The sequence below is a fragment of the Symphalangus syndactylus genome, chromosome 7 (genome assembly GCF_028878055.3).
Source record: "Symphalangus syndactylus isolate Jambi chromosome 7, NHGRI_mSymSyn1-v2.1_pri, whole genome shotgun sequence".
In the NCBI taxonomy this organism is placed as follows: domain Eukaryota; kingdom Metazoa; phylum Chordata; class Mammalia; order Primates; family Hylobatidae; genus Symphalangus; species Symphalangus syndactylus.
Window position 1 is genome coordinate 141,447,942 of NC_072429.2, and position 24,886 is coordinate 141,472,827.

The 24,886-nt window shown below is 63.1% G+C and overlaps 1 protein-coding gene across 7 annotated transcripts in view; it reads left to right on the top strand.

The window, feature by feature from the left end:
• ADGRB1 (adhesion G protein-coupled receptor B1) overlaps nucleotides 1–24,169 on the top strand; it is a 98,219-nt gene extending 74,050 nt beyond the window's left edge. For 3 of the 7 annotated variants that reach the window (XM_055287441.2, XM_055287439.2, XM_055287442.2), the window contains 10 exons: nucleotides 379–448; nucleotides 2,002–2,068; nucleotides 4,292–4,377; nucleotides 11,861–12,032; nucleotides 15,567–15,662; nucleotides 17,979–18,018; nucleotides 21,136–21,842; nucleotides 22,592–22,627; nucleotides 22,790–22,897; nucleotides 23,382–24,169. In XM_055287441.2, coding sequence (XP_055143416.1) covers nucleotides 379–448; nucleotides 2,002–2,068; nucleotides 4,292–4,377; nucleotides 11,861–12,032; nucleotides 15,567–15,662; nucleotides 17,979–18,018; nucleotides 21,136–21,842; nucleotides 22,592–22,627; nucleotides 22,790–22,897; nucleotides 23,382–23,579 — 1,580 coding nt within the window. In that variant the 3' untranslated portion in view covers nucleotides 23,580–24,169. Of the gene's footprint in view, nucleotides 1–378; nucleotides 449–2,001; nucleotides 2,069–4,291; nucleotides 4,378–11,860; nucleotides 12,033–15,566; nucleotides 15,663–17,978; nucleotides 18,034–18,700; nucleotides 18,836–21,135; nucleotides 21,843–22,591; nucleotides 22,628–22,762; nucleotides 22,898–23,378 lie in introns of all 7 variants that reach the window. The other 4 variants (XM_055287433.2, XM_055287434.2, XM_055287435.2 and 1 more) reach the window with 4 other exon arrangements.
• The last annotated feature ends 717 nt before the right edge of the window (nucleotides 24,170–24,886 follow it).

Consider the following 24,886-nt stretch of genomic DNA (forward strand, 5'->3'; position numbering starts at 1 on the left):
CGTTCCTCCATGGAGTCACCAGATAAAGCACAGGACACCCAGTTCCCTTTCATGTCTAGATAACGAAAACGTTTCTAGCACAAGTATGTCTGGTACATTGTTTGGGATGTACATTTATAAAAAGATGATTCCTGATTTCTCTGCGAGTCAGATGTGCTGGGCACCCTGTGTGTTTTCTGCTCATTGGACCACCCTGCACCCAGCTCGCAGGCCCTTGCCTTGTTCACCTCCTGCCCCATCTCTTGCTCAGCCCCATCCTCTGTTGGGGGCTTCAGAAGCGCCTGCCTGGCCCCCGCCCTTCAAGGCAGGGCTAGGAGGAGGTGGAGGCTGGCTGGGGACTTGGGTGGGGCCAACACCCTTTCTCTGCTCCTTCTCCAGGGCTCCCTGCACTGGTTGTGGCCATTTCTGTGGGATTCACCAAGGCCAAAGGGTACAGCACCATGAACTAGTGAGTCGGGGCATTGGGGGTGTGGTGGATGGCCACATGGCCCCCCAGAGACTTCTGCCACCCTGGAGGGTGAGGGCTGGCCATGTCCTCCCCCCGTGTGACCCTGACCATCTCACAGAGGCTCAGGGAGGGTGCGGCCCCAAGGGCTGGAGGTTGAGCCCCTTGGGCATCCCCTCCCTATTGGTCAGCCAGCTTCTCCCTGGCAGCGAGCAGTGGGCAGCAGTATTGAAAGAAACCGGGCCATCAGGGCCTCCCCCTCTGTCAGTTGGTCCATTAGCCACTCTGAGCCTCAGTTTCCCCATCTGTTCGGTGGGGATCCCCTCTCTGCACAGTGCTGGTGAGAGGGAGGGCTGTTTGAGACACAAGAGCTCTGGGCACAGTGGGCACACCCCCCACAGCAGGCCTGTGGCAGGCAGGGCAGGGGCCGGAGGCTTATTTCACAGATGACATCACTGAGACCCTGAAGGGTCAGCTGGACCAGGTCCTTGGGGCCTTAAATGGCAAGCCAGGAAGCTTGGGTCATCCTAGAGGCAATGTGGTTCCTAAGGTAGGGAGAGAGGGTCTGGGGCTCAGGATAGGCAGAAGAACTGGGGTGGGGAAGGGGAACCGAGGCTTGGAGGGAGGGCCTGGCTGCAGGGAGGGGAGCAGTGGGAAGCGAGAGGCAGGAGGAAGTGACTAACGCTGGCTGAGTGGGAGAGCCGCAGCAGGCCTGGCTCACTGTGGAGTCCCTGGGGACAGGACGTGGCACCCCCTTGGAGCACTGCCCTGTCTGAGTGGCAGTAGGGAGTAGACATCGCTGAGGGTCCAGGGGGTGACTGCTGAGAGGGAAATCCAAACACTGTCCCCAGAGATGAGAGAAGCAAATACCTGGCCTGCTGGAGTCAGGGGTGGATCAGGAGGGGATGGGGACATTGAAGTGGGGTTCTGAAGGATGAAGAGGAGTTTGTTTGACAGATGACATGGGGTAGGCTGCTCAGGGTAGAGGGAACAGTCCTTATTGGGTTTCAGATTTCCATGGGCACCACGGGTGGTGTCCAGAGATCTGGAGAATGTGGGGCTGCTGACTGGGTGGGTGGTGGGGAGGGTGCACGACAGATGTGTGAGCATAGGACCCGGTGCTCAGGCCACGGGGCCTGAGCCTTGTGGGCCAGGGTCCCAGCCCCAGCATTCAAGCATCACGTCAGGAAGGAGGGTCTGCCAGAGACCCCGAGAGAAGAGCCGGGAAGGGCCCAGATCTGGGGAAGGAGGGACAGTCAGGTGACCTTTGCCCTGCCAGCCTGGTGCCCCTGCTGTGTGGCTCTAAGCAGGTGGGTCCCCCACTCTGGTACTGTCCCCATCTGTAAAATGGGGGTGACAATGGCTGCCTGGGGTTTCCTGAGGATTCTAAGGCTAAAGGGTGGGTGTGACATGCCCTGCATGCCAAAGGCGCTTAATAAGTGCTAGTTTTCTTCTGCCACTTCCCAGCTTACCTCCCCTACTCCTGAGAGGCCGGCAGCACCTCTCTGCACACCCCTCTGCACATGGGCGGTGCTGATGGCCTGTCTCCTCCCCAGCTGCTGGCTTTCCCTGGAGGGGGGACTGCTCTATGCCTTCGTGGGACCTGCCGCCGCCGTTGTGCTGGTACTGACGCACCCGGGCCCCACTCCCCGCAACCCCGCCTGGGCCCCCCACCTGCCTCCTGGGCCTTGGTGCTCTCTCCTGCCCCAGGCTGTGCACCTGCTGTCCCTTCAGGATGGCCCTCATGGCCCTCATCACCGGGGGTGGGGGTGCCCACAGCCCCACTCTGACCTGTCCTCGGCATGCGGTGCAGGGGCTGGGCCAGAGTAGTGACCCTTCACACCTGTGAGTCTCGGCTTGCCTGATTATTGGGTGCCAGCTGTGTACCTGCCAGGAGATCCCTGCGGGTGTGGTGAGTGAGTGGCATGGGAGGAAGCTGGGGACAGACGGATGATGCAAGCAGCGAGGAGCTGCAGGCTGGACCTGGGTTGTGGGTGTCTGGCCCCAGAGCGCCAGATGTGAGGCTGGTGACCGGGGCTGCTTGCCCCTTCGGGGGGCCCTAGTGAGGACCTTCCCTGTGTGGGTCCTTGGACTTCCCTTCCCGCTCTCCTCCCACCTTCGTGTGGAGAAAGGCAAGACTGTGGCAGGTGGCACGCAGGGTCACCGTCCTGGGGTCACAGATGAGCTGCAGCACCCTGAGGGACCTGCCTGGGGTCACTGGCCTCTACTGGGTCCAGCTCTGAGCCCACTCAGCCAGCCCCCACCCCTCTACTCTGGCAGAGCACCAGGGTTCACACCCACCCTCACCTCCCCTCCCCTCTCGCCCCAGGAGAGGCCATCCACCTCCAGTAATTCCTGCCGCCATGCACGGCCACACCCCATTCTAGTGGGGCCTCAGGCACAGGCTGGGCCTAGCAGAGAAACGTGCATGAGGGGTGAGGGGGAGCTAACCCTGTAGGGGCAGTTGGGGAGCCTAGTGGGGGTTGGAGGGGCAGTGGGGCACCATCTTTGGGCAGCCCCAGACCCCTCTCCACAGTGCTGGCTGTGGAATCCTACCTTCTTTATTCCTTCCTCCAGGCGGGAGGCGGGAGAGGCGTGGGGTGCCTGGCGGTGCCCCAGGCACCTGGGGATGGAGGTTGTGGGAAAGGGGACAGAGACAGGAGCCCCACCCTGTACACCCCTCCCCAGGATGTGTCAGGAAGGCAGGCTGACCCTGGCAGCTGTGGGACCCGAGCCCCAGCAGCCCCTCCTGTCCTTGGGGCCACGTGGTGCAGGCTGGGCAGAGCCTGCTGCAGGCAGTGGCTCGTCACCGGTGCCCATCCTCTCTTCTCTGCTCCGGCCACATCAGAAAACTAGGCTGCCCAGGAAAGAGGCCACCCCGCATCAGGCTTGCCAAGGCTGTGAGGCGGGTGTCTGGGAACTCTGCATCCGTTGTGGAAAGCAGGCCGGCTGTGTGCTCGTGAGCCCTGAGCTGGAGGGCTACACGGTCTACCACCCTGGTCTTCAGGATGTGAAATGCCTGGTCAGGGGTCCATGGAGTCCTGGGGTCTCCCAGCCTCCAGCTTCTGGAACCTGGGCCTGAGGAAGTCAGGCCTTGCCCCTCAGGGTCCTGGCAGCATCTTTCTGCAGAGTGGGGATGCAGGAGGAGGGCCTCAGGGAGCTTCTGGCAATTGGGGAGCAGAGAGTATGGCCTGAGACTCCTCCTTCCCCCCAGCAGAGGAGGCCAAGAGACAGGGGGAGACCCCAGGATGCTCAGGGCCAGTGGCTTCCCGGGGGTGCTCCGGGAGCAGCTCTTGTCTTGAGTGGTAGCCTGGACAGTGGCGGGCATGGGAGACTTACATTGGAGCCCAAGAAGAGCCTCCCTGGGTGCAGGCGCCCAGCCAGGGCCCTGATGGGGTGGGCAGTTAGTCTGATGGGAATAGGAGAGGGAGATCAGGAAGGAAGTCTAGAGAGAGGAGGTGGCCTGCCCAGAGCAGAGAGCCAGGAGGAGTGTGACCCCAGGGAGAGCCAGGATTGATGTCCCTTAGACAGGCCTCAGCTGCAGGCTGGCAAGGGCCTCCGGGCCCTGTGGGTGGGGAGTGTCCCTGTGGAAGGGATGCAAGGAGTGCAGCAGAGGTGCCGATGGTGCGGGTGACACACAGAGAGGGCCCTGCACGGTTGGCAGCTGGGCTGGAGGTCACCTGACATCCCATCAGGCACTGGGGTTCCTGTGATGGAGGCACGGGAGGTGACCCTGGGTGGGGTAGGGGGTCGTGGTTGGCGTAGCCAGCGTCGGTCCAGCCAGTGTCAGCCCCTGAGCCTACGGCAGCCCCCACCCCCACACTCCCACCCCTCTCTGCCCTGCAGGTGAACATGGTCATTGGGATCCTGGTGTTCAACAAGCTCGTGTCCAAAGACGGCATCACAGACAAGAAGCTGAAGGAGCGGGCAGGGTAGGACCGGGGCCACGCGGCTCCTTGCCCACCAGGAGTGCAAGACCCAGAGCCCACCCAGCCCCGGGTTCCCGGGGGATGGAGAACACTCCATGCCCAATCTGAGACTGCAGGTCCAGGGACCCTGGAGCGGGTGGGAAACCAAGGCACCGAGTACAGAGGCCCGTTAGGCTCAGCCAGCCCCTGCCTCTCACGGTGCCTCGGTTTCTCCATCTGACCTGGACAGGGTGGGCCCCATAAAGTCCTCAGAAGCTGTGAGACTGACTGTGCAGGGACACCCCGCCTCTGCCCGGCTCGCAGGGTGGCAGCAGGGCACCCCCAAGGCTGGGTGCTGAGGGCCCCCTGGCCCCCCACTCCCCCACCACAAGGCTCGCTCCATGGCCAAGGGGAGGATGTCACCTGTGCATGCAGGGACTCCCTGTCTTTGTGGGACCTTCATCGGGGGGAGGACAGTGCAGGGGACAGGTGGAGCTGATGCTCCTCCCTCCGGGGAACCCAAGCCCGGGGAGTGCTCTCAGCACAGCAGCTGGACAGGGCGCGGGAGCAGGACAGACGCGCTTGGGATGTGTGGCTGCACCCACCTTTCAGCGACAGGGCCCTGGGCACAGAGGGGAAGCTGTGGGGCGTGGGGAGCTGACTAGAGCGGACAAGCCCCTCTTTGTCCTCCCGCCCCTCACCTCTGCCTGCTGCTCTGTGTCATCCAGCCCTGGCTGATGTCTGCGTGGGCCCCTCCCCTCCGTGCCAGTCTTGCCTGGATGCTTGGTGTCTGTCTGTCTCTCTCTCTGTTCCTGTCTCTCTCTTCCTGGCTCCTCCTGCTGTCCCCAGTGAACAAACGCTTCAGGAAGCCTTCCCCTTGGGTGCCTGTGGATTCTGGTCCTGGGTAGGAACCGGCCGAGCTGGCCTCTGATGCTGAGTGCCTGCAGTGGCCCTGGAGTCTCACTCTGGGTGGGAGTCCCAGTGCTTTGTCTCCTGGCCTGGGAAATGGAAGCTGGAACAGGCTTCTCTAAGGCCTTGTCCCACCTGTCCCTGGAACACCCTGTCCCACACTGCTCCCGAGACAGTGATCACACTCAGAAGAAGTCCCAGGGCTGCACATCCCGGGTCTGAGCATGGCAGACTGCCTGCCGCTACCTGATGAGAAAAACGGCAGTGATCTCGGGTGCTCGTCCAGGGCGCATGTTTTGTTTGCTTCTTAGAATAACCGTTGTGGCAGATTCTATGGTTATATTCCCATCTTACAGCTGAGAAATGGAGGTTTAGCGAGGGTGAGTGGCTGGTGGAGCTGAGCTTCCAGCCCAGGTGGGCACACACTAGAGCCAAGCCCAGGCGGCCTGCACTCTGCCCACCTCGCCCTGTGTGTGCAACAGGGGCCAGCCGCGTTAGGTGCACACGGCCCAGGAGTGCACCCAGACTCGCCCGTGTGGCCGTGTAGGTTTCTCTGCCCACGTAGACAGGGATGGAGGTTGGGGTGGAGGGGCGCCCAGTACACCAGTCTATGTGTGCACGCACACCCACATGCATGGGCACACACGCGTGGGCATACACATGCCACGAGGATCTGCATGAGGTCCCTGCCCAGGTCAGCTCCCTCGCAGACACATGGGAAGGGGAGAGGAAGGCGCAGTGGCCTCTGTCTGGGAATTTTGCTGCTTTGTGCAGACGGAGGCAGGGCCCACCCTCTGCTGAGCACAGGGACCCCGCGCTGTCTTCCCCCCACGCCCGCCACGTGCAGCCCTCAGCCCTGCCCACCACAGCGCCCGCGCCCCAGGCTTGAGTTTGTGAGGTGGCTGAGAGCCCCCAGGACCGTCCCCGTCGGGGCCCAGGCTGGACTCCTGAGTGGCTGGTTTTGCACTTTGGCCCCGCCCCTCCCGCCTGGATTCTGAGAGCAGAGCGCTTGCTTTCGTTTCAGCCTTTTAATTTCACTTGCAGTCAGCCGCCCCCGCACCCCCTCGGGCGCGCCCTCAAGTGTGCCGAGTGTGGAGTCCTCTCTGCCGCCGATGCCACCTCCGACGCCACCAGTAACGCCATGTTAGTGCCTCCGCTGCCACCTCCCTCCTAGGCCCACCCTTGGGGCTCTGCGCTCTGAGTCACCTTTTGTTTGTTTTATGTTTATCTTTCATTTCTTCCTTTTCTGCCGTCCACTCTGGGTTTCTAGGCCACTCCCGTCTCCCCCATCCACTGCCCTCAGCTCCCGCTTCCGTCCTCCCCACAGGCCTGCTCTAGGCCTGGCAGCACAAGGCACCACGTGTGCAGGGTGTGGAGCCGTGCCTGGGCACAGGTGGAGTGCAGCTGTGGGCAGAGCTGCCGTAGGGAAAGAGTGGTGGTCAGTCCCGTCCCTCTGGGGCCCGAGTGTGTGCCAGGCTGCAAGCTGTGGTTTGTTGGTTCTGGAGTTGAACCTCCACCCCCACCCCGGTGCTGCTGGCATGGAGCCCAGGACGGCTGATGCCTGGGCAGGGGTCTGCACCCATGACACCCCCGCAGCTCTGGTGGGGCGAGGAGACTGGCCCTGGCCTGCCTGATGGGAAGCCTCCCTCCTTGTGAGTGCATGTGAGCATGCATGTGAGAGCATGGCCAGGTGTGTGCATATGTGTGAGTGTGCATGCATGCCACTGGGTGTGTGCGTGTATGCATATCACCAGGTGTGTGTGTATGAGTGTGCATATATGAGTGTGCATTCATGTGAGAGAGCATGACCAGGTGTGTGCAAATGTGTGTGTGCCCATGTGAGAGTACTTGCTTTCATTTCAGGCTTTTAATTTTGCTTGTAGCCAACCGCCCAAGTACCCCCTTGGGTGTGCTCTCAAGTGTACTGAGTGTGGAGTTCTCTGCCGCCAGTGCCACCTCTGATGCCACAAGTGTGCAAGTGTCTGCACATGTGTAAGAATGTGCCTGGATGTGTGCAAGCGTGCATCTGTGTGTGTGAGGGCACCCCACTGTGCATATGTGTGAGCATATGTGTGTGCGTGCGTGAGCATGCATCTATGTGTGCATACGTGTGAGCATGCATCTGTGTACCTGTGAGTGTGCATCTATGTGAGTGCAACCCAGTGTGCGTACGTGTGAGCATGCATCTATATATGCATGTTTGAGTGTGCATCTGTGTGTACCTGAGTGTGCATCTGTGTGTGTACCTGTGAGCATGCATCTATGTGTGTGAGTGCAACATGGTGTGTGTACGTGTGAGCATGCATCTGTGTGCATACCTGTGAGCATGCATGTATGTGTGTGAGTGCAACCTGGTGTGTGTACATGTGAGCGTGCATCTATGTGAGTGCAACCTGGTGGGTGTATTTGTGAGCGTTCATCTGTGTGTGAGTGCATCTGTGTGTATGAGTGCAACCCAGTGTGCATGTGAGTGTGCATCTGTGTGCGGATGTGTGAGGAGGCATCTGTGTACCTGTGAGCGTGCATCTGTGTGAGTGCAACCCGGTGTGTGTACATGTGAGCGTGCATCTGTGTGTGGGTGCAACCTGGTGTGCATACATGTGAGCGTGCATCTGTGTGTACCTGTGAACGTGCATCTGTGTGAGTGCAACCTGGTGTGTGTGTGTATGTGTGAGCATGCATGTATGTGAGTGCAACTCGGTGTGCATGTGAGTATGCATCTATGTGTGCGTGTGTGAGTGTGCATCTGTGTGCATACGTGTGAGCGTGCATCTGTGTGTGTACCTGTGAACGTGCATCTGTGTGAGTGCAACCCGGTGTGTGTACGTGTGAGCATGCATCTATGTATGTGAGTGCAACCCGGTGTGTGTATGTGTGAGCATGCATCTGTGTGTGTGGGTGCAACCTGATGTGCATACGTGAGCGTGCATCTGTGCAGACGTGAGCATGCATCTGTGTGTGTCTGTGAGCGTGCATCTGTGTAAGTGCAACCCGGTGTGTGTACGTTTGAGCATGCATCTATGTGTGTGAGTGCAACCCGGTGTGTGTACATGTGAGTGTGCATCTGTGTATGAGTGCAACCCAGTGTGTGTACATGTGAGAGTGCACCTATGTGAGTGCAACCTAGTGTGCATATGTGCAAGCCTGCATCTATGTGTATGAGTGCAACCCACTGTGTGTATGTGTGAGCATGCATCTGTGTGCATGTGTGAGCGTGCATGTATGTGTGCGTATATGTGAGCGTGCATCAATGTGTGCGTACATGTGAGCGTGCATCTGTGTGTGTACCTGTGAGCATGCATCTGTGTGAGTGCAACCCGGTGTGTGTACATATGAGCGTGCATCTATGTATGTGACTGCAACCCAGTGTGTGTACATGTGAGTGTGCATCTGTGTGTGAGTGCAACCTGATATTTTGTTAGAGTGTGTGTGTAAGTGTGAGTGTGTATATAATTGGGCATGTGCCTGTGTGTGCAAGTGTGTGCGTGTGTGTGTATGAACATGTGAGCGTGGTGTATGTGGAAGTGTGTTTATAGGGGAGTGTGTGAATGCATGTGTGTGTCTGTGTACGCATGTGTGCCTGAGAGCAGGAGGCAGCCAGGGCCAAGGGAACAGGGGAGGAAGTGTTCAGGGTCAGGGGCTGCTCTGCTGACCTTGGGCAGCCTTAGCGGCTGTGCATAGGGCAGGGCGCTATGGGCTCAGGTGGGTGGGGCCAGTTGGGCTTTCCAGCCTGAGGGGTCATCTTGTCCATGCCCTGCCTCCCTCAACCCAAGGTGAGGGCGGTACCCCCAGGCGCATACCCCTGTACCCTCCTGCTTTGCTCCCTGAGCCAGGCACTAGGGGCCCAGGGTTTTAGGAGCTGTGGGAGAAGAGCTCTGGGCCCTGGCGCTGTGCAGATGCAAATCAGGGCGAGGCTAGCCTGGGTGGGAGGAGCAAGCCTGGAGCTGGGCAGCGTCCACACTGGCCTGCCAGGCCCCGGGAATTTCCGGTTCTTTGGGGCTAGTGTTGCCCTTTCTTTGTCTCAACACCAGGGATGCGGCGGGGGCTGTGGGATCCATCCCATCTCATTCTGTCAGAGAGAAGTGGGGGCCAGAAGGATGTTCCCTTTGAAGTCACCCAGAGCCTCTCCCCGCACCCCGGGCACCTGCCTCTCCAGACGGGAGCAGGCGCGGTGCAGCTGGGCACTCCTGGCCTCCCGTTCAGCGGCTCCCGGGCCTTTCTGCTTCCTTCCCACCGCTCTCTGCAGAAATGTTTCCCAGCCGCAGAGGCTGAGCTGCTGTGTGGGAGTAATTTACGGGTCCCCAGGCCCCAGGCCCCAGGCCACCTGCCAGCCGCAGCAGATCGGGCTGTAAATGTCAGGCCTGGAGACCCAGCTGCACCACTGTATCCCCTGACGGGCAGCAGCAGGGGTGACTGACAGCAGGCAAAGAAGTCTCCATGGGGAGGGAGGCCCTGCACCTCCTGCCTTAGGACTTGGGTGAGGAGAGGAGTCCAGGGTCCCTGCTCAAAGAATACCAGCTTTGGAAGGGAGAAGATTCTCCAGCTTATCACCATGGGAAGACTGAGGCCCCAGCCGAGGGGTCCTGCTCTGTGTCAGTGAGTCTTTCCTTGGCTCTGCGAATATTGATGGAGGGCCTCCTCGTCACAGGCTCTGTGCCAGGTGCAGGGACACAGCAGTGAGTGACAGCCAGGGCCCTGTCCGCTGCTGCAGCCTGGAGGGAGCAGCACGGTCATGGGCAAAGGAGGCCTCTCCGGACGCCTAAATTCCCAGGCGGAGTGTGCAGGGGGAGCAGGGGCAGGCTCTCCAGGGCCAGGGGGAGGGCCAAGGAGGTTGGGGGCCTCTAGCAGACTCCAAAGTTGTACAGGGAAGAGGGAGTCCCATGAGGCTGTTAGAGCCCATCCGATGCCCAAGAGCAGGAGGGGCGGGTGCGTGGCCAGGGCCACTGTACCCTGAGACCCGGGAGGCGCTGGCCGTGCAGCACCAGGCCCTCTGTCCTGGTGCTGCTCCGGGCTCTGGGCCTGCACGTGTCCTAGCCATGGGTATGTGGTCACGCCTGAGGCTGGGGCCAGACAGATCACTGCCGGACAGCATCACTGAAGAAAAGCAGGCCGAGGCCTGGGGTAGAGGGCCGGGTGGAGGAGAGGAGGAGGAGGGTCCAGGAGGCAGGCATGGCTGGCTGTGCTTGCTGAGAGGTCCCAAAAGATGAGCACACAGATATCCCTTGGGGGCTGGGCCCCGCACAGGTGTCCCGCACTAAGGGTGGGAGCAGCATTGGTGGCCAAGCCACGCTGGAGAGGGCTGAGGAGCAGAGCGTGTGGTTTTGGGGGCCCTTGTCCTGGCAGACTCCAGGTCATTCCAGCGTCTCTCCTGCCAGCCCTGGTGTGCCATCTCCTGCCTGGCATTCCGACCCCACACCTGGGCCCCCGAATCCCTATTCAGTCCTCCTGCCCCAGCTCCCCCTGTGTAGGAGGAGGGGAGGAGGGAAGCTGGCGCCAGCACCCATTCCAGGTGGTGATGACAGTCCTGCAGGCTGTGGGGCCCCCTGTGGACAGGCACAGGGCCACCTCCCGAGCACTCACCGCGGCTGGGGTCCTGCTGGCTTCTGTCTGTGTCCCACAGCCCTGGGAAGCAGCTTGGTGTCCCCACTGTGAGGAGGAGAGCACAGGCTCAGAGGACACGCACGGAGCCGAGTGGGTGGATGTGGGGAGGGGCCCAGGCCACTGCTCCCAGCGAGGCTGGGCTGCAGGGGCGAGGGCTGCTGTGAGGCTCCTGGAGGACCTCATGGGAGAGGGGGTGGCACTGAGGGGCAGAGGCAGCAGGACCGGTCTACAGGCAGGTGGCTGCTGGGGCTCAAGAGGCATGGGCGGCGCTGGCCCGCGAAGAGGAGGAGGCACCTGTCGGTCTGTCTGTTGCCGTCTGTCTCTGTCTCTCCTCTGCTCCTCCCCTGCTGGCCTTGGCCGTCTGTCCTCTATCTCATTCCCTCTAAGCTTCTCTCTCTCCAGGTCTCTGAGTTCGGGGCTCCACCTCCCCTCCCCACCATGGCCATCTTGCTCTGCCCTTCAGGGCCTGGACCCCTCGCCTGGGGCCTGTGGGCTGTCTGAGGGTCCTGGACCAGGGGATCCTCCTTGGCCCACCCCACACCAGACATCCCATCCCCCTCCAGCGTGTGTCCCCTCCTCTGTCACCTCCTAGACTGTCAGGAACCTGGATCTTCCCCAAAGAGCCCTTCCCCCTTGCCCAGCTTCTCAGGACCTCCCTCCTGAGTCCTTGGGTCCCCTCAGAGACCTTGGGCTTGGGGAGGGGGTGCTGGGACCTCAGTGTTGACGGGGGAAGGGCTTGAGAGGGGAGGGGCAGAACGTGGGACAGGATTGGGGGAGCCCTGGGGAGGAGAGAGGGTGCAGACACAGCCTGGGCAGTGGTGGACCCCTAGGGAGACTCACCCCAGAGAGGAAGTGCTACTTGGCCCAGGCCCCCAGAGACAGAGATGGGGACTTAGGGCTGGGTCCCCACCGAGGCGGCCTGGAGATGCAGGGTTCAGGGCAGGGTGTCCCTGGGGGCAGGGGCGGGAGCGGCAGCGCTGACGCCCTCCGTCCCCAGGGCCTCCCTGTGGAGCTCCTGCGTGGTGCTGCCGCTGCTGGCGCTGACCTGGATGTCGGCCGTGCTCGCCGTCACCGACCGCCGCTCCGCCCTCTTCCAGATCCTCTTCGCCGTCTTCGACTCGCTGGAGGGTTTCGTCATCGTCATGGTGCACTGTATCCTCCGTAGAGAGGTGGGTGGGGCAGCCTCTGTCCGGCCCGGCTCCTGCAGGAGGGTCCTGGGGCTGCCGAGTGGCCTCCTCCTTCCCCAAGGACCTCGGCAGGGAGATTGTGGGTGGGCGCAGCCTCCATGACCCTGACACATCTGCAGGCCTCAGTGGTCCACAGAGCGGGGCCTGCGGGTGAGCGTGTCCACCCCACTCTCCCTGGGAGCGGCCCAGGCAGTGCAGACCTTCCCAAGGATGCCCTGCGCCTGCACTGGCTTGGGGGCGTGGGGTACGAAGGCACACGGGGCCCCCATCCTCAAGGGGCCTACAGGAGCGAGGAAGCCGGCAGCAGAAGTAGACAGCTTCCAGAGCAATAGACTCCTGCTTCTGGCGTTTTTTGGATCTTTCCAGAAGGTGTCACTAGAAGGTTTTCACGAAACTACATCCCAACTACCGCCTGGCTGGTGGCCACGATTGGGATGCTCTTGCGGAGGCTGGGATGTGAGAAAGCATGCATATCAACCTGGGTGGACTAGGACACCTGCTTCCAGATCAGCGCCAGAAGGGCGGAAGGTCCTGGTGCGGGGCAGCCACCTCCCTCTTCCTGGGTCCCCCTGGAGAGACAGCAGAGGGGCTGTTGAAAAGCACACAGGTTCCCAAGGATGAAGAATACGGGAGAAGCTGACAGCAGGGGAGCTAGCAGGCAGGGAAGCAGGATGAGAAGTGCATTCTCAGCTGACTGGAGACAGCCCAGGCTTCGGCCAGCTGCAGGGAGCCAGACAGGGTGGCAGGAGTGGGGCCCGCCCCCTCCCCAGGATCTCTGGCTGCCACAGGAAGGTCAGGCGTGGGAGGCCTGGTTTTCTGGCCTTAAGTGGCGATTTCCATCCCAGCATGGAAGGGCAGGGCTGCCCTGCTTGGCCTCCCCAGCCTGGGCCTCACTCTCTGGGCAGAGTGAACAGAGGGGCTCTGGCCTGAGGCAGCCGGCACAGCTGAAGATGGGGGTGCCGCCCGGAAACAAGTGGGGGAAGTGGATGTGCTGAGCCTGGGTCACGTGTCAGCACAGGCCTCCCAGACCCAAACCTCTGCGGGGAGGTGCGAACACCCCTCTCAAGGCAATCTGACTTTGAGGGAAGACAGGAGGAGGAAGAGCCGGAGTTCTGAAGTCCAGCAGTGAAACAGCTCCTGTACCAGTCAGCCACCAGCCGGCAGCGTTCCACACTTACATGCCAGCAGCTCCTGATGAGGACAGCAGAGCTCCAACTGGAGTTGCGACCCAACCAGACAAGCAGGAAAACAGTGTGGGGCCAGAGGCAGCCCAGGAAGGAGAAACCTCACTGACCCCTCCTTATCCTCACCTGGGAGAAGTCGCTCACCCTGGTGAGCGCCACATGGGCCGGGCCTTGGTCCCAGCAATGAACTCGTGTTAGTGAATCTCACGACAGCTCCTAAAGCAGGTGCCATCTGCTCCGTTCCACAGACAGGACAGCTCCAGGGGGCTCATCACAGGAGTTCATCAGCATGGCTGGGATCTGAGGCCAGGCAGGTCTTCTCCAAGGCACACTCCTGGACCCCAGCACCTGGCTTCTGTGAAACAAGAACAGTAGCCTATGAAAAAGGAACAAAAAGAGACTCGTGGAAATTAAAAACAGAGAGCAGCTCAAAGCTCAGAAGGAGGAAAATGGAGGCAAAATATCTCACAAAATAGAAAAGACGGAAATTAGAGAGATTTTTCAAACAATTAGGCAAATCCCCAAGGACCAACTGACTGGTGACGGGAGCTGCAAAGGAGACAGCGGAGAGGAGGGGCTCCAGGGAGGCAGAGGCCAGGGCCGCCTGGAGCAGAGGGCTGGCACTGGGGGTCTCAGATGTGCAAGAAGCGTCATGGTTGGCACATGGGGTCGGGGAAGGAGGGGACCGGGCATGCTCCCATGGTGGGTGGGGACAGAGGAGGACACCAGGGCCAGGCTTCCCCGAAGCCCCCAGTGAGCTCCCAACCCCTGTGTGTGGGCTCCATGCTGCAGGGCCTTCAAGGTCCCACCCAGAGAGGGCTTCCGCCTGGGCCTGGTAGCAAGGGACCCTGCCTACCCAGGTCCTCAGCCTCGGGGGTGGTGGCCAGGGCTGCAGAGCACGCTGAGGAGGCTGGGCCAGGTGGAGGCCATGCCGGGCAGCCGAGCCGGCCCTGTGGCCTGGGACACTCTTGCAGGTGGGCAAGTCAGTCCCTCGTCTGCCCATGAAGCCGGGACCTCCTGGGCTGAGGCTGGCTCGGGCGTTCCTGGAGAGGGTACCGGAGGGACTTGGGGAGCCCCAGCTCCCCTGCTCACCCACAGAGAGCACTTCTCTACCTGCCTGTGGGACCGGGCACACGGTAGGTGCCCACTAGGCATTTGCGGGGCAGGTCCGTGAGGGAGAGGATGGCAGGAAGGCACACCTGCTGTGGCGGCCTGGAGTCCTTAGCTGGTGTCCGGGGGTCAGAGGCCAGCGAGACCCTGGCTTCCAGGCCTGGCCCTGCCTCTGACCAGCTGTGTGGCCATGGACAATTCTCTCGCCCGCTCTGGGCCTCGGTCCCCATCTGCCTGATGAGAGGGGTGGGCTGGGTGTGCTCAGCCCCCCAGCAGCATGAAGCAGAGCACTAGGTGAGGGAACGGGGCCACAGGTCCGTGGTTGAGTGGGTAGGTAGGTGGGTGCCTGGAAGCCAGGAGCCCCAGCTTGCCCTCTTTCTGCCTCTGCCAACTTCTGTTTGGGTGCCTCCTCCAGGAAGCCCTCTGTGCTTTCATGCCCCCACCACCACCCCCAAGGTTTCCCTTTACACACTGTTACCACCAGAGTGTCAGTGTGCTGCCCAGAGCAGCCCGCAGGAGGTGGCTTCCGGCTTCACAGGAGGGACAGTTGGCATTCCTAGATGATGTCTCCCGGATAACCAGTCTTTACCTCCTCGGGAGCTCCCTGTCCATAAGCTCTGCTGGCTGCTGGGTGGGTCTTCTCCTGTAACCCCTCCTACAGAGTCTGCTGCCGTCATCACCACTGTCCCCCCTGAAGAGTGGGTGGCCGTGAAGGGTGAAATCCCCCTTGACAGAATGTGCCGTCCCAGTGGGGTGGCTCCGGGAAGGGGCCGGGCTCAGGGTCCCTGGCACAGCACCCCACACTCCCAGGGCAGTGAGGGCCAGGCTTTCCACTGGCTCAGAGGAGGCAACGACGTTGAGGCTGCTGGAGATGCAGGCCAGGTCCGGGGACATCTTCGGCCCGCTGCAGGTCAGGGCAGGTTCTCGCAGGCGGACTCTGGCCCGAGGGCCTGCAGCAGCTCTCGGTGGCTGGGAGCTCGGTAGAGAGAATCTCAGACAGGAGAGGGGTAGGCTCCTCCCCTCCTGGGGTCTCGTTTCCCCTTCTCCACCCAGTGGGTCATGACTCTGCAGACCAGAGGTGGCCCTGTGAGGAGGCCTCCTGCTGACGGGCCCTGCCCTTCCCCAAGACGCCCGCCCCCCCACAGGTGCTGCTCATCTGATCTGGCGCTGGCACAGGGTGGGGGCGTGGCTGCCACTGAGTTGCTCGGCTCTCCCTCCCCAGGTCCAGGACGCTGTGAAATGCCGTGTGGTTGACCGGCAGGAGGAGGGCAACGGGGACTCAGGGGGCTCCTTCCAGAACGGCCACGCCCAGCTCATGGTAGGACTCAGGGCCCGGGGACTCAGGCTGCCTCACCTGCCTTGTACCCCCACCGGGTGCCTCCAGGCCCTCACATGCCCCAAGCTCCCCTAGGCCCCAGCAGCCCTGCTGAGAGGAGCTCTGAACCCAGTGTACAGTTGGGTAAACTGAGGCTCACCAAGTGGAACCCCTGGTCTGGGGTTTCCAGCTGGGAAGGCCTGAGCTGATGAGTTTGGAGGTCTCAGCGGAGGCTGGCGTCCGCCCCACACTCACCCCCGCTGGCAGCAGTGCCCGTCTGGCTGGACACCACCCTCTGAGCATCCTAGCCCTCATCTCAAGGTCCCCATCCTTACATCTCCCAGGCCCACCCTGGGTGCCCTCCATCCCCACCCAGGAATGTCCTGCTCAGCTGCCACCTAGGAGTCCAGCCTAGCCTGCCCATCCCCTACCCCTACCCCTACCCGCATATTCCCACCTGCTGCCTCCCTGGCGCTCCCTGGGTGCTGCCCAGTCCTCAGCTCCTGCAGGGTGACCCTCCCTTGTGGCCCTGGCCATCCTGCCTTCACCCTCTCTGGGCTCTCTGCCCACCCTGGTGTCCTCAGCCCTGTGTTCTGCACCCCCCGCCCCTGCCTGTGCCTGCGTCTGTCCCTGTGCCTGTGGCCTGTCCTCTTTACAGCACAGCGTTCCCAGGACACACACAGGCCCTGGGAGGGCGGCCCAAGTGGCGGTTCCCACGTAAGGGCCCCCAACAGCCCCCCCCACGGAGCCTCAACTCTTCACACCTCGACCTCAGCATCTTCCTCCTGCAGCCCTGTGCCCCTGGGGCTCAGCCAGGACCATGGTGGGCTCCTAGTCACCAAGTCTGCTTCCACCTACACCCATCACTACACCTCCTGCCTCAGCACCCGAGGGCTGGCACACGGGGTGGAGCCAGGCCCCCTTCTCCACCCTCCAGGCCTCAGGACAACATCCACGCCCTGGCCTGGTCCTAAGCAGAACCTGCAGCTGTGCTGGTCTTGCTTCTCCCCTGTGTCCTTCACACAAGCTTCCACCTCAGGTGTTGCCCACCCTGCGCACTCCCATGGGTCCCCTCCTCCAGGGCGCCCTCCTTGACTCTTGTCCCATCGTGCCACCTTTTGGGGCTCAGGCCACGCCCCTGGTGAACTCTGCACGGCTGGCGCGCAGGAGGTGCTCCCTGGGTCCTGGGGTGCCCAGCCACCTCACGGTGGTTGTGAAGCTCACAGGCAGGGCCTCAGCAGATGGCATGTCCAGCCCCGGGTAAGGGTGAGGTCCTTCGGTGAGAGGCGGCCACTTCGGCTCTCGGGTGACGTCCAGGCAGGCCCCTCACGGCTCCATGCCTCAGTGTCTCCATCAGCCAGGGAGCAGGTGTCCACCAGTGGCTAGCTTGTCACTTTGGGACACAGCTTCCCTCTCCCCCAGTGTTTCTCCTGGCCTGACCTCTGATCCCAGGTGGAAGATTTTGTTGTCTCCAGCCAACCCAACCCCTGCATTTACAGGGAAGAAGCCTCCAGGTTTTCAGTGAAGGGCAGGCCTGTCCCCTGGAGCCCCAGGGCCCCTGGAGAAGGACAGCCCCAGGCCTGGGCGGGTCCTGAGCTCCCTGAGGGCGGGCCTGGGCCGCCCATTCCTCCTCCCCAGCTGACTGTCAGCTTGGTGTGGCTGCCTGAGGGTGGTGGGTGCCGGCCTTGGCCCTGAATTGCATGTTCAACACCCCCTCCACCGCCTCTGTCTCCCCAGACCCTGGATGGGGCCCCCTTGGAGGGATGTGGGGGACCAAGGGGGAGAGTTCTGGTGCTGCAAGCCCAGAGCCGTTCCTGAGGCCTGGGGGGAGAGAAAAGACCAGAGGAGGCAGGAAGTCATCAGCTCCCAGATGCCTTAGAGAGAGCACACGTGTGCCTCACAGTCTCTTACACATGTGCGTGCACGCACACAACCTCAGAAACACACACAGAGCCACATACAGAAATACACACACATGTACGTGCACAAAACACTCAGACGCATTCTCTCACGTTTACAAACACCTGAATCCACACGCAAACACGGGGACACAAATTCACCCACTTATACACAGACATATCCACAAACACACACGCATACTCACACTCACACATGCATCCACCCAGAGACACAAGCGCCCACCACACAGGCAGGTGCATGGGGAGGCATGGTCGCTGACGTGGGGCACTGGGCTGTGGACATGGACAGGCGTTCCTCGGGGCAGCAGGAGCAACGTGCCCTCCTGAGCGGTCTGTGCACGCGTGCACACACCCCCGCTCCCAGAGGCGCTCACCCTGCCCTGCTGTCTCTGTCCTACAGACCGACTTCGAGAAGGACGTGGATCTGGCCTGTAGATCAGGTGAGCGCCCGACAGGTGAGAGGACAGTGCCAGCCCGGCCCCCTGCACGGCCCCACTCCATGCCTCCACCTGTGCATCACCCACGTCACCCATCCCTGTCCACTCCTGCTGCCCCCACCCACACCCAGCCACACCATCAGGCCCACCCAGACCCAGGGGACCTGCCCTGGGGGCCCAGCCGGGGCAGTGACCTTGGCCACCCCACCCACTCCCCGAGGCCGAAGGAGGGTCCATGGGGCATGATCAGAAGCTTCCAGAACACTGCCCTGGCACTCCTGCTGAGCAGGTGCCTGTGGAGCCCCTGGCTGCTCCCCTGCCCACCTGGCATCTCCTCTTCCTCCATCATGGCCCCAGCGAGAAGCACAGCCCCACCCTAGTGCCCCTCCCCCCACCCACCTCCTGCCCGCCCCCCTCTAGCACCTGTGTTCTGTTCCACCTTCATTTCCTCATTGCCAGTCCCAGCAGGGGGAGAAGTGAGTGGGGCTTTCAGGCTAGGGGGACAACAGGGAGCAAGAGGAAGGCGGGGAGAAGGACCCACCATGGAGCCCTCAGCCAGTGCTGAGCTGCCTGGAACCAAGTGCAAAAAAGGAATGACTGCCCAATAAAGGAAGCTCCACCGCCCATCCCCAAGCATCAGACTGCGAGGGTCTATTTCTGTCCCCACCACTGTTCTGTGAACCAGGTCCTGAGGCAGTGACAGGCAGTGGCTTTCTGGGCTGTGGAGAGGCCAATGGGCCATGCTCCCTCTGGTCATTTAGATATTTGAAGAGCACCTTCTCTAGAGACAGCCCTGGCAGAGGAGCTGGGACAGCCCCAGGTGGGGAGTGTGTGCCGGTGCCAGTTGGGCCCCAGGAGGGCTTCCTGGAGGAGGTGACTTCGGGGCTGGGCTGAATGGGAGCTGGACAAAAAGCACCTTCTGCCCCCTTGGGGTCTCCTGTGAACCAGCCCCACAGCCTCTCCGAGGGGTGACCCCAGGACTTGGGGCCTCAGGTGGCTTGGGTGTATGTGGACCTCTCTGAGCCCCTGATTCCCTCTCATTCATGCGCTGGCTGTGGTGCCTTCTGGATCACATGCAGCTGGTGGATGCGCCATGAGCAGCTGGTGCTGAGCGCCTGGGAGCTTCCTCCGAGGGAGAGGGAGGGTGGGGCGCCAGCGAGGGGCCTGGGCCTGGGGGGAGCTTGGCTTTTATTCTGCCCCAAGGTGGGTACATGCAAGGGAGGCACACAGACCCCTCACGTGCCAGGCGCTCATTCTGCCTTGTGGGGAGCAAAGTGTGAGGTGTGTGGGAGGTCGGGAGCCCTAGGGTCTGCGGGGTGGGGCGGCCTGGGGGACGCGTGTCCCGAGAGTGCTGTGGCTGTCTGGGTGGGACATGTGGGTCTCACGGGGAGGATGACGGGTCGCTCTTGGGTGGGAACGAGGGGAGGGGTGGGGCTGAAGATGGGTGTAGGGGAGGGGCGGGGCTGAAGATGGGTGCAGGGGAGGGGCGGGGCTGAAGATGGGTGCAGGGGAGGGGCGGGGCTGAAGATGGGTGCAGGGGAGGGGCGGGGCTGAAGATGGGTGCAGGGGAGGCGCGGGGCTGCAGATGGGTGCAGGGGAGGGGCGGGGCTGAAGATGGATGCCGGGGGGGCGGGGCTGAAGATGGGTGCAGGGGAGAGGCGGGGCTGCAGATGGGTGCAGGGGAGGGGCGGGGCTGAAGATGGATGCCGGGGGGGCGGGGCTGAAGATGGGTGCAGGGGAGGGGCGGGGCTGAAGATGGATGCCGGGGGGGCGGGGCTGAAGATGGGTGCAGGGGAGGCGCGGGGCTGCAGATGGGTGCAGGGGAGGGGCGGGGCTGAAGATGGATGCCGGGGGGGCGGGGCTGAAGATGGGTGCAGGGGAGGGGCGGGGCTGCAGATGGGTGCAGGGGAGGGGCGGGGCTGAAGATGGATGCCGGGGGGGCGGGGCTGAAGATGGGTGCAGGGGAGGGGCGGGGCTGCAGATGGGTACAGGGGAGGGGCAGGGCTGAAGATGGGTGCAGGGGAGGGGCGGGGCTGCAGATGGGTGTAGGGTGCTGCTGTCCAGAGGGTGGGGGAGAGGACGGGACCAGGAGCATGGCCTGCTGAGCTCTGAGGGGGACGGGGAAACCTGTGTTCGGGAGAGTGAGTGGCCCCTGGCTAGGCAGCTCAGGGGATATGGGTGACCCTGGGGCCCGTGTGCCTGGCAAGGTGGCTGAAGGGAGCAGCTGGTGAACACAGGCACCCAGGGCTGGCTTGGCGTGCTGGGTAACCATCTGCCAACCTACACGGGGCAGGACACGGGGCAGGCCAGGCTTCCCAGGAAGGGCCCCGGGGTCTGGATCTTTGGAGACTGGGGCTTGGAGAAAGGAGGGGTGTGGAGGGTGGGCACCCCTCCGTCAGGGGCAGGCGGCTGGGTCAGGGTCAGCTTGGGGCTCTCCGCCAGCCAGTAGGGGCTGGATTCATTGGCAGGAAGTCAGGGGCAAACTAGAGCCCCACTCAGAGGTCAGGGCGGCTGGGCCTGAATCGAGAGGTGTCTGGGTGTGGGGACCTCTCTCCAGGGACCAGGAGGCCCTCAGGGCAGAGTGGGGAGGGTTGCAGTCCTCAGGGGCAGCGATGCAGGAAGGGCCGTGACAGAGGGCCAGGGCCTCACGGCTGCACTCAGTACCACTGGGCTCCCCCACACTGCCCTCCAGCCACACCAGGCCCAGGGCCGCGGGCGTCGGGAGCACTGGAGGGCCGGCTGGGCTCTGCCACAAGAACAGGCCGTTCTGCCTGTGTCCCTGTGCTTCCGGGAGTCAAGGCCGCCCTCGCTTGCTCTTCTCAGCGCTAGGGAGGGCAGTGTGTGGGTGACAGCCATTTGTCTTCTTGGGGCCGGTGGAGAGGGCCACCCTGTGTGGCAGCCTCATCTGAGGACACAGGAACCCTAGGGGCCGTAGCGCCAGGCTTGGGTAGGGTGGTACCTGCAGTCGGCCCTCCAATCGGGACCCAGCAGGACCTGGCCGGGGTCTCCCAGGAGGTGGCGGCCTCGCAGGGCAGACTGGACCCCTCTCCTGCTGGGGACCGTCCTACACCATCCTCACCCCCACATCTGTCCCCACTGTCTCCCCCGCGGCTCCTGCAGTGCTGAACAAGGACATCGCGGCCTGCCGCACTGCCACCATCACGGGCACACTGAAGCGGCCATCTTTGCCCGAGGAGGAGAAGCTGAAGCTGGCCCATGCCAAGGGACCGCCCACCAATTTCAACAGCCTGCCGGCCAACGTGTCCAAGCTGCACCTGCACGGCTCACCCCGATACCCCGGCGGGCCGCTGCCCGACTTCCCCAACCACTCACTGACCCTCAAGAGGGACAAGGCGCCCAAGTCCTCCTTCGTCGGTGACGGGGACATCTTCAAGAAGCTGGACTCGGAGCTGAGCCGGGCCCAGGAGAAGGCTCTGGACACGAGCTACGTGATCCTGCCCACGGCCACGGCCACGCTGCGGCCCAAGCCCAAGGAGGAGCCCAAGTACAGCATCCACATTGACCAGATGCCACAGACCCGCCTCATCCACCTCAGCACCGCCCCCGAGGCCAGCCTCCCCGCCCGCAGCCCGCCCTCCCGCCAGCCCCCCAGCGGCGGGCCCCCCGAGGCGCCCCCTGCCCAGCCCCCACCGCCCCCGCCCCCACCGCCCCCACCTCCCCAGCAGCCCCTGCCCCCACCGCCCAATCTGGAACCGGCACCCCCCAGCCTGGGGGAGCCCGGGGAGCCTGCCGCCCATCCGGGACCCAGCACGGGGCCCAGCACCAAGAATGAGAATGTCGCCACCTTGTCTGTGAGCTCCCTGGAGGTGAGGGGGGCAGGGGTGGGCCGCACCCCAGCCAGCGAGGGCAGGGCTGTAGCAGCTGGGTCACCCCTGCTGGGTGGGAGCCCCACGCCGTCAGCGGGGCGGGCTGGCTCTGCCTCCTAGCTGCACCCCCCACCCCTGGCCCTGCTGGGTGTGCTGTGTATGTCTGCCATGTGGTCCCCACCCTAGGCTTGGCAGGGTGGTCTCACCCCGTTTCAAAGGGGCTTAGGGACCCACAGTCTGGACCCATGGAGCAGGAGCTGTGCCTCGCACGGTCACTAGTCCAGCCCGCGGGGCAGCCTGGCAGCACGTACCTACCTAGGTCAGCCTGGAGTCTGCAGCTGACCCGGCCTCAGCCAGCCTGTAGGATGTGGTTTTGGGGGGAGCCCGTCCCCACAGGATATGCTCCCACCACCTGGCTCCTGGCCTCTGGTGATGCTGCCCTGTGTCCTTGAGTTCTCTGTTGGGGGACCCAGCCATGTGGCCCCAAGTTCAGGTCTCCTTGATCCTGGGGAGTGTGTCCCGGGCAGGCGAGCCGGACACCCCAGCCCAGCCCTGGTGCTGCTCACTGGCACCCAGCGCATAGCTGGAGGAGCTGCCTCAGTGTGCCCCCAGGTCTGGTCTGGTCCCTGAAGGCAGGCATGGGGTGAGCAAGTCCCTGATGCCCTCAGTCTCAGGCAGGGAGAGGCGTGGACTTGTCAGGAGATTTTAGGGACCCTTGGGGAATGTTCACAAACCCGTTCTCCCTGCAGCGGCGGAAGTCGCGGTATGCAGAACTGGACTTTGAGGTGAGTCCTGGTGTCCCCCTCCCCCAGACACTTAGGGCCAGATGTGCTCTGAGCTCCCACACGGCCAGGCAGCTCCCCGGCAGCCAGGGGACGGGCGGGGCAGGCAGGATGGGCCATGCCATCCTCCTGGCCCAGGACTCACTGCCCAGACCCCGCCTGCAGAAGATCATGCACACCCGGAAGCGGCACCAAGACATGTTCCAGGACCTGAACCGGAAGCTGCAGCACACGGCGGAGAAGGACAAGGAGGTGCTGGGCTCGGACAGCAAGGTCTGGAGGGCAGGGAGGGGCAGGGTGGGTGGGGAGAGCCCATAGATCAGGCCGCCGTCTCCCTTCTTCCCTGGATTTGCCCATTTCATCCATTCATTCATTCATTCATTCGCCCGTCCCTGAGGGCTGGCCTGACCCTGCCACGCCGGACTCTGGAGGCCATGGCCATGCTGGGAGCTGAGCGGTCACGAGCCTGCTCCTGGGGCCAGGGGTCTGGATTGAGGTGGAGTCAATCCAGGGCAGGACCCCCACAGCCTGACCCGACCGTGGGGTTCACAACCTCTGCGAAGGCTGGGGAGAGGATCTGTGCCTGCTGCTGCCCGGCTCTGTTCTGGGCTCTTGTCCTGAAAGCCTCATCCTGTCCCCTGTCCCCCACCTCCCGTCCCTTCCTTACTGATTCGTGTCTGCCTCCTCCCCCCACTCCTCGGGCTCATCGCTCTCCCTCCGGGCCGCACCCCTCCTGCACCACCGGGCCACCCAGCAGCCAGAAAAGCAGCAGACGCCCAACAAGAGGCCCTGGGAGAGCCTCCGGAAAGCCCACGGGACGCCCACGTGGGTGAAGAAGGAGCTGGAGCCACTGCAGCCGTCGCCGCTGGAGCTTCGTAGCGTGGAGTGGGAGAGGTCGGGCGCCACGATCCCACTGGTGGGCCAGGACATCATCGACCTCCAGACCGAGGTCTGAGCGGGTGGGCGACGGCCACGCACTGGGCCATGGAGGAGGGATGCTGCTCCGCCCGCTCCTGCCGCAGACGGGCACAGACACGCTCGCGGGCGGCGGGCCAAGCCCGCACCCCGGCCTCAGGGCGCTCGGACGGCGGCCAGGCACAGGGCCCGCAGTGCTGGGACCAGAGCCAGATGCAGGACAGGAGGCAGCCCAGCCAGCGGGCACAGGGCACCAGAGGCCGAAGGTGCCTCAGACTCTGCCCTCCTCGGGCCGAGGCCCAGCGGGCAGATGGGCAGACGGCTGTGGACCGTGGACAGGCCTAGTGCGGCCAGCGTCCCAAGGTGCCCACCCGAGCTCCTGCTGCGGAGGACCAGCCTGCTTGGCCCGGCCGGCCTGGCACCGTTTTTTAAACACCCCCATCCCTCGGGAAGCAGCCAGCTCCCCACACCTTCCAGGGCCCTAGGCCCCTCCTAGACCCAGGTGGAGAGCACAGCCCTCCGACCCTCATGGCCCCCAGGGGCAGGACTGAGTCCCCTCCAGGAAGAAGCAGGGGGGAATCTATTTTTTCTCTCCTTTTCTTTTCTTCAATAAAAAGAATTAAAAACCCATGTCCTCTCTGTGTGGCCTCCCTCTGTGTGGCCCGGGGCCCTGACCCAGCCCTGGCTGCTGGGGTGAAGTCCTCTGCCTGGCCTTGGTGCCCCCTCATCCCTGGGCCGGGAGGACAGGGGAGGCCAGGTGGGCCCTGTAGCTCCTGCCTTGCCCTGGGCCTGGACGTCTGGGCCTTGGACTTCCGGGCCAGCGGTCACGTGGCTCCCAAGGCGTCCCCTCTCCCTGGGGCTCAGGGAACATTCAGGGAACCCCAAGTGCTGGTGCCTTTGGCTCCCCCCGACCCTTCTCAGCACATGAGCTTCACACAACTCTTAGGCCCCATGGCGGGGACACATTTCACTCCCCTTGTTCCTTGAGTCATTTTCAAGAGGGACAGCATGAACACACCGATTCTTTAAAACAGTCTGACGCAGCAGAAATGCACGTGGGGGCAGGGACTCCAAGGGAGGGAGGAAGCCTCCCTCTCAGTGCTCCCACCTCCCTCCCGCCCAGCTGGGGCTCTGCCCTCCTCTGCTCCTGCCTCTGCTCTGGGGCAGGCACAGTTCTGGGTCCCCTCTTCATTGCTGGGGCACTTCCTGTCCCCAGGCCTGGGTCCCATCTGTCCAGGGGAGGCATAGGGAGCATGTGTGAACATTCCTAGGCCCTCCCCCACCGGCCCAGAAGGAGGCCCCTCCTTCCCCGCACCCTCCTCCCGCCCCAGCAGCTTTGAGATGCAG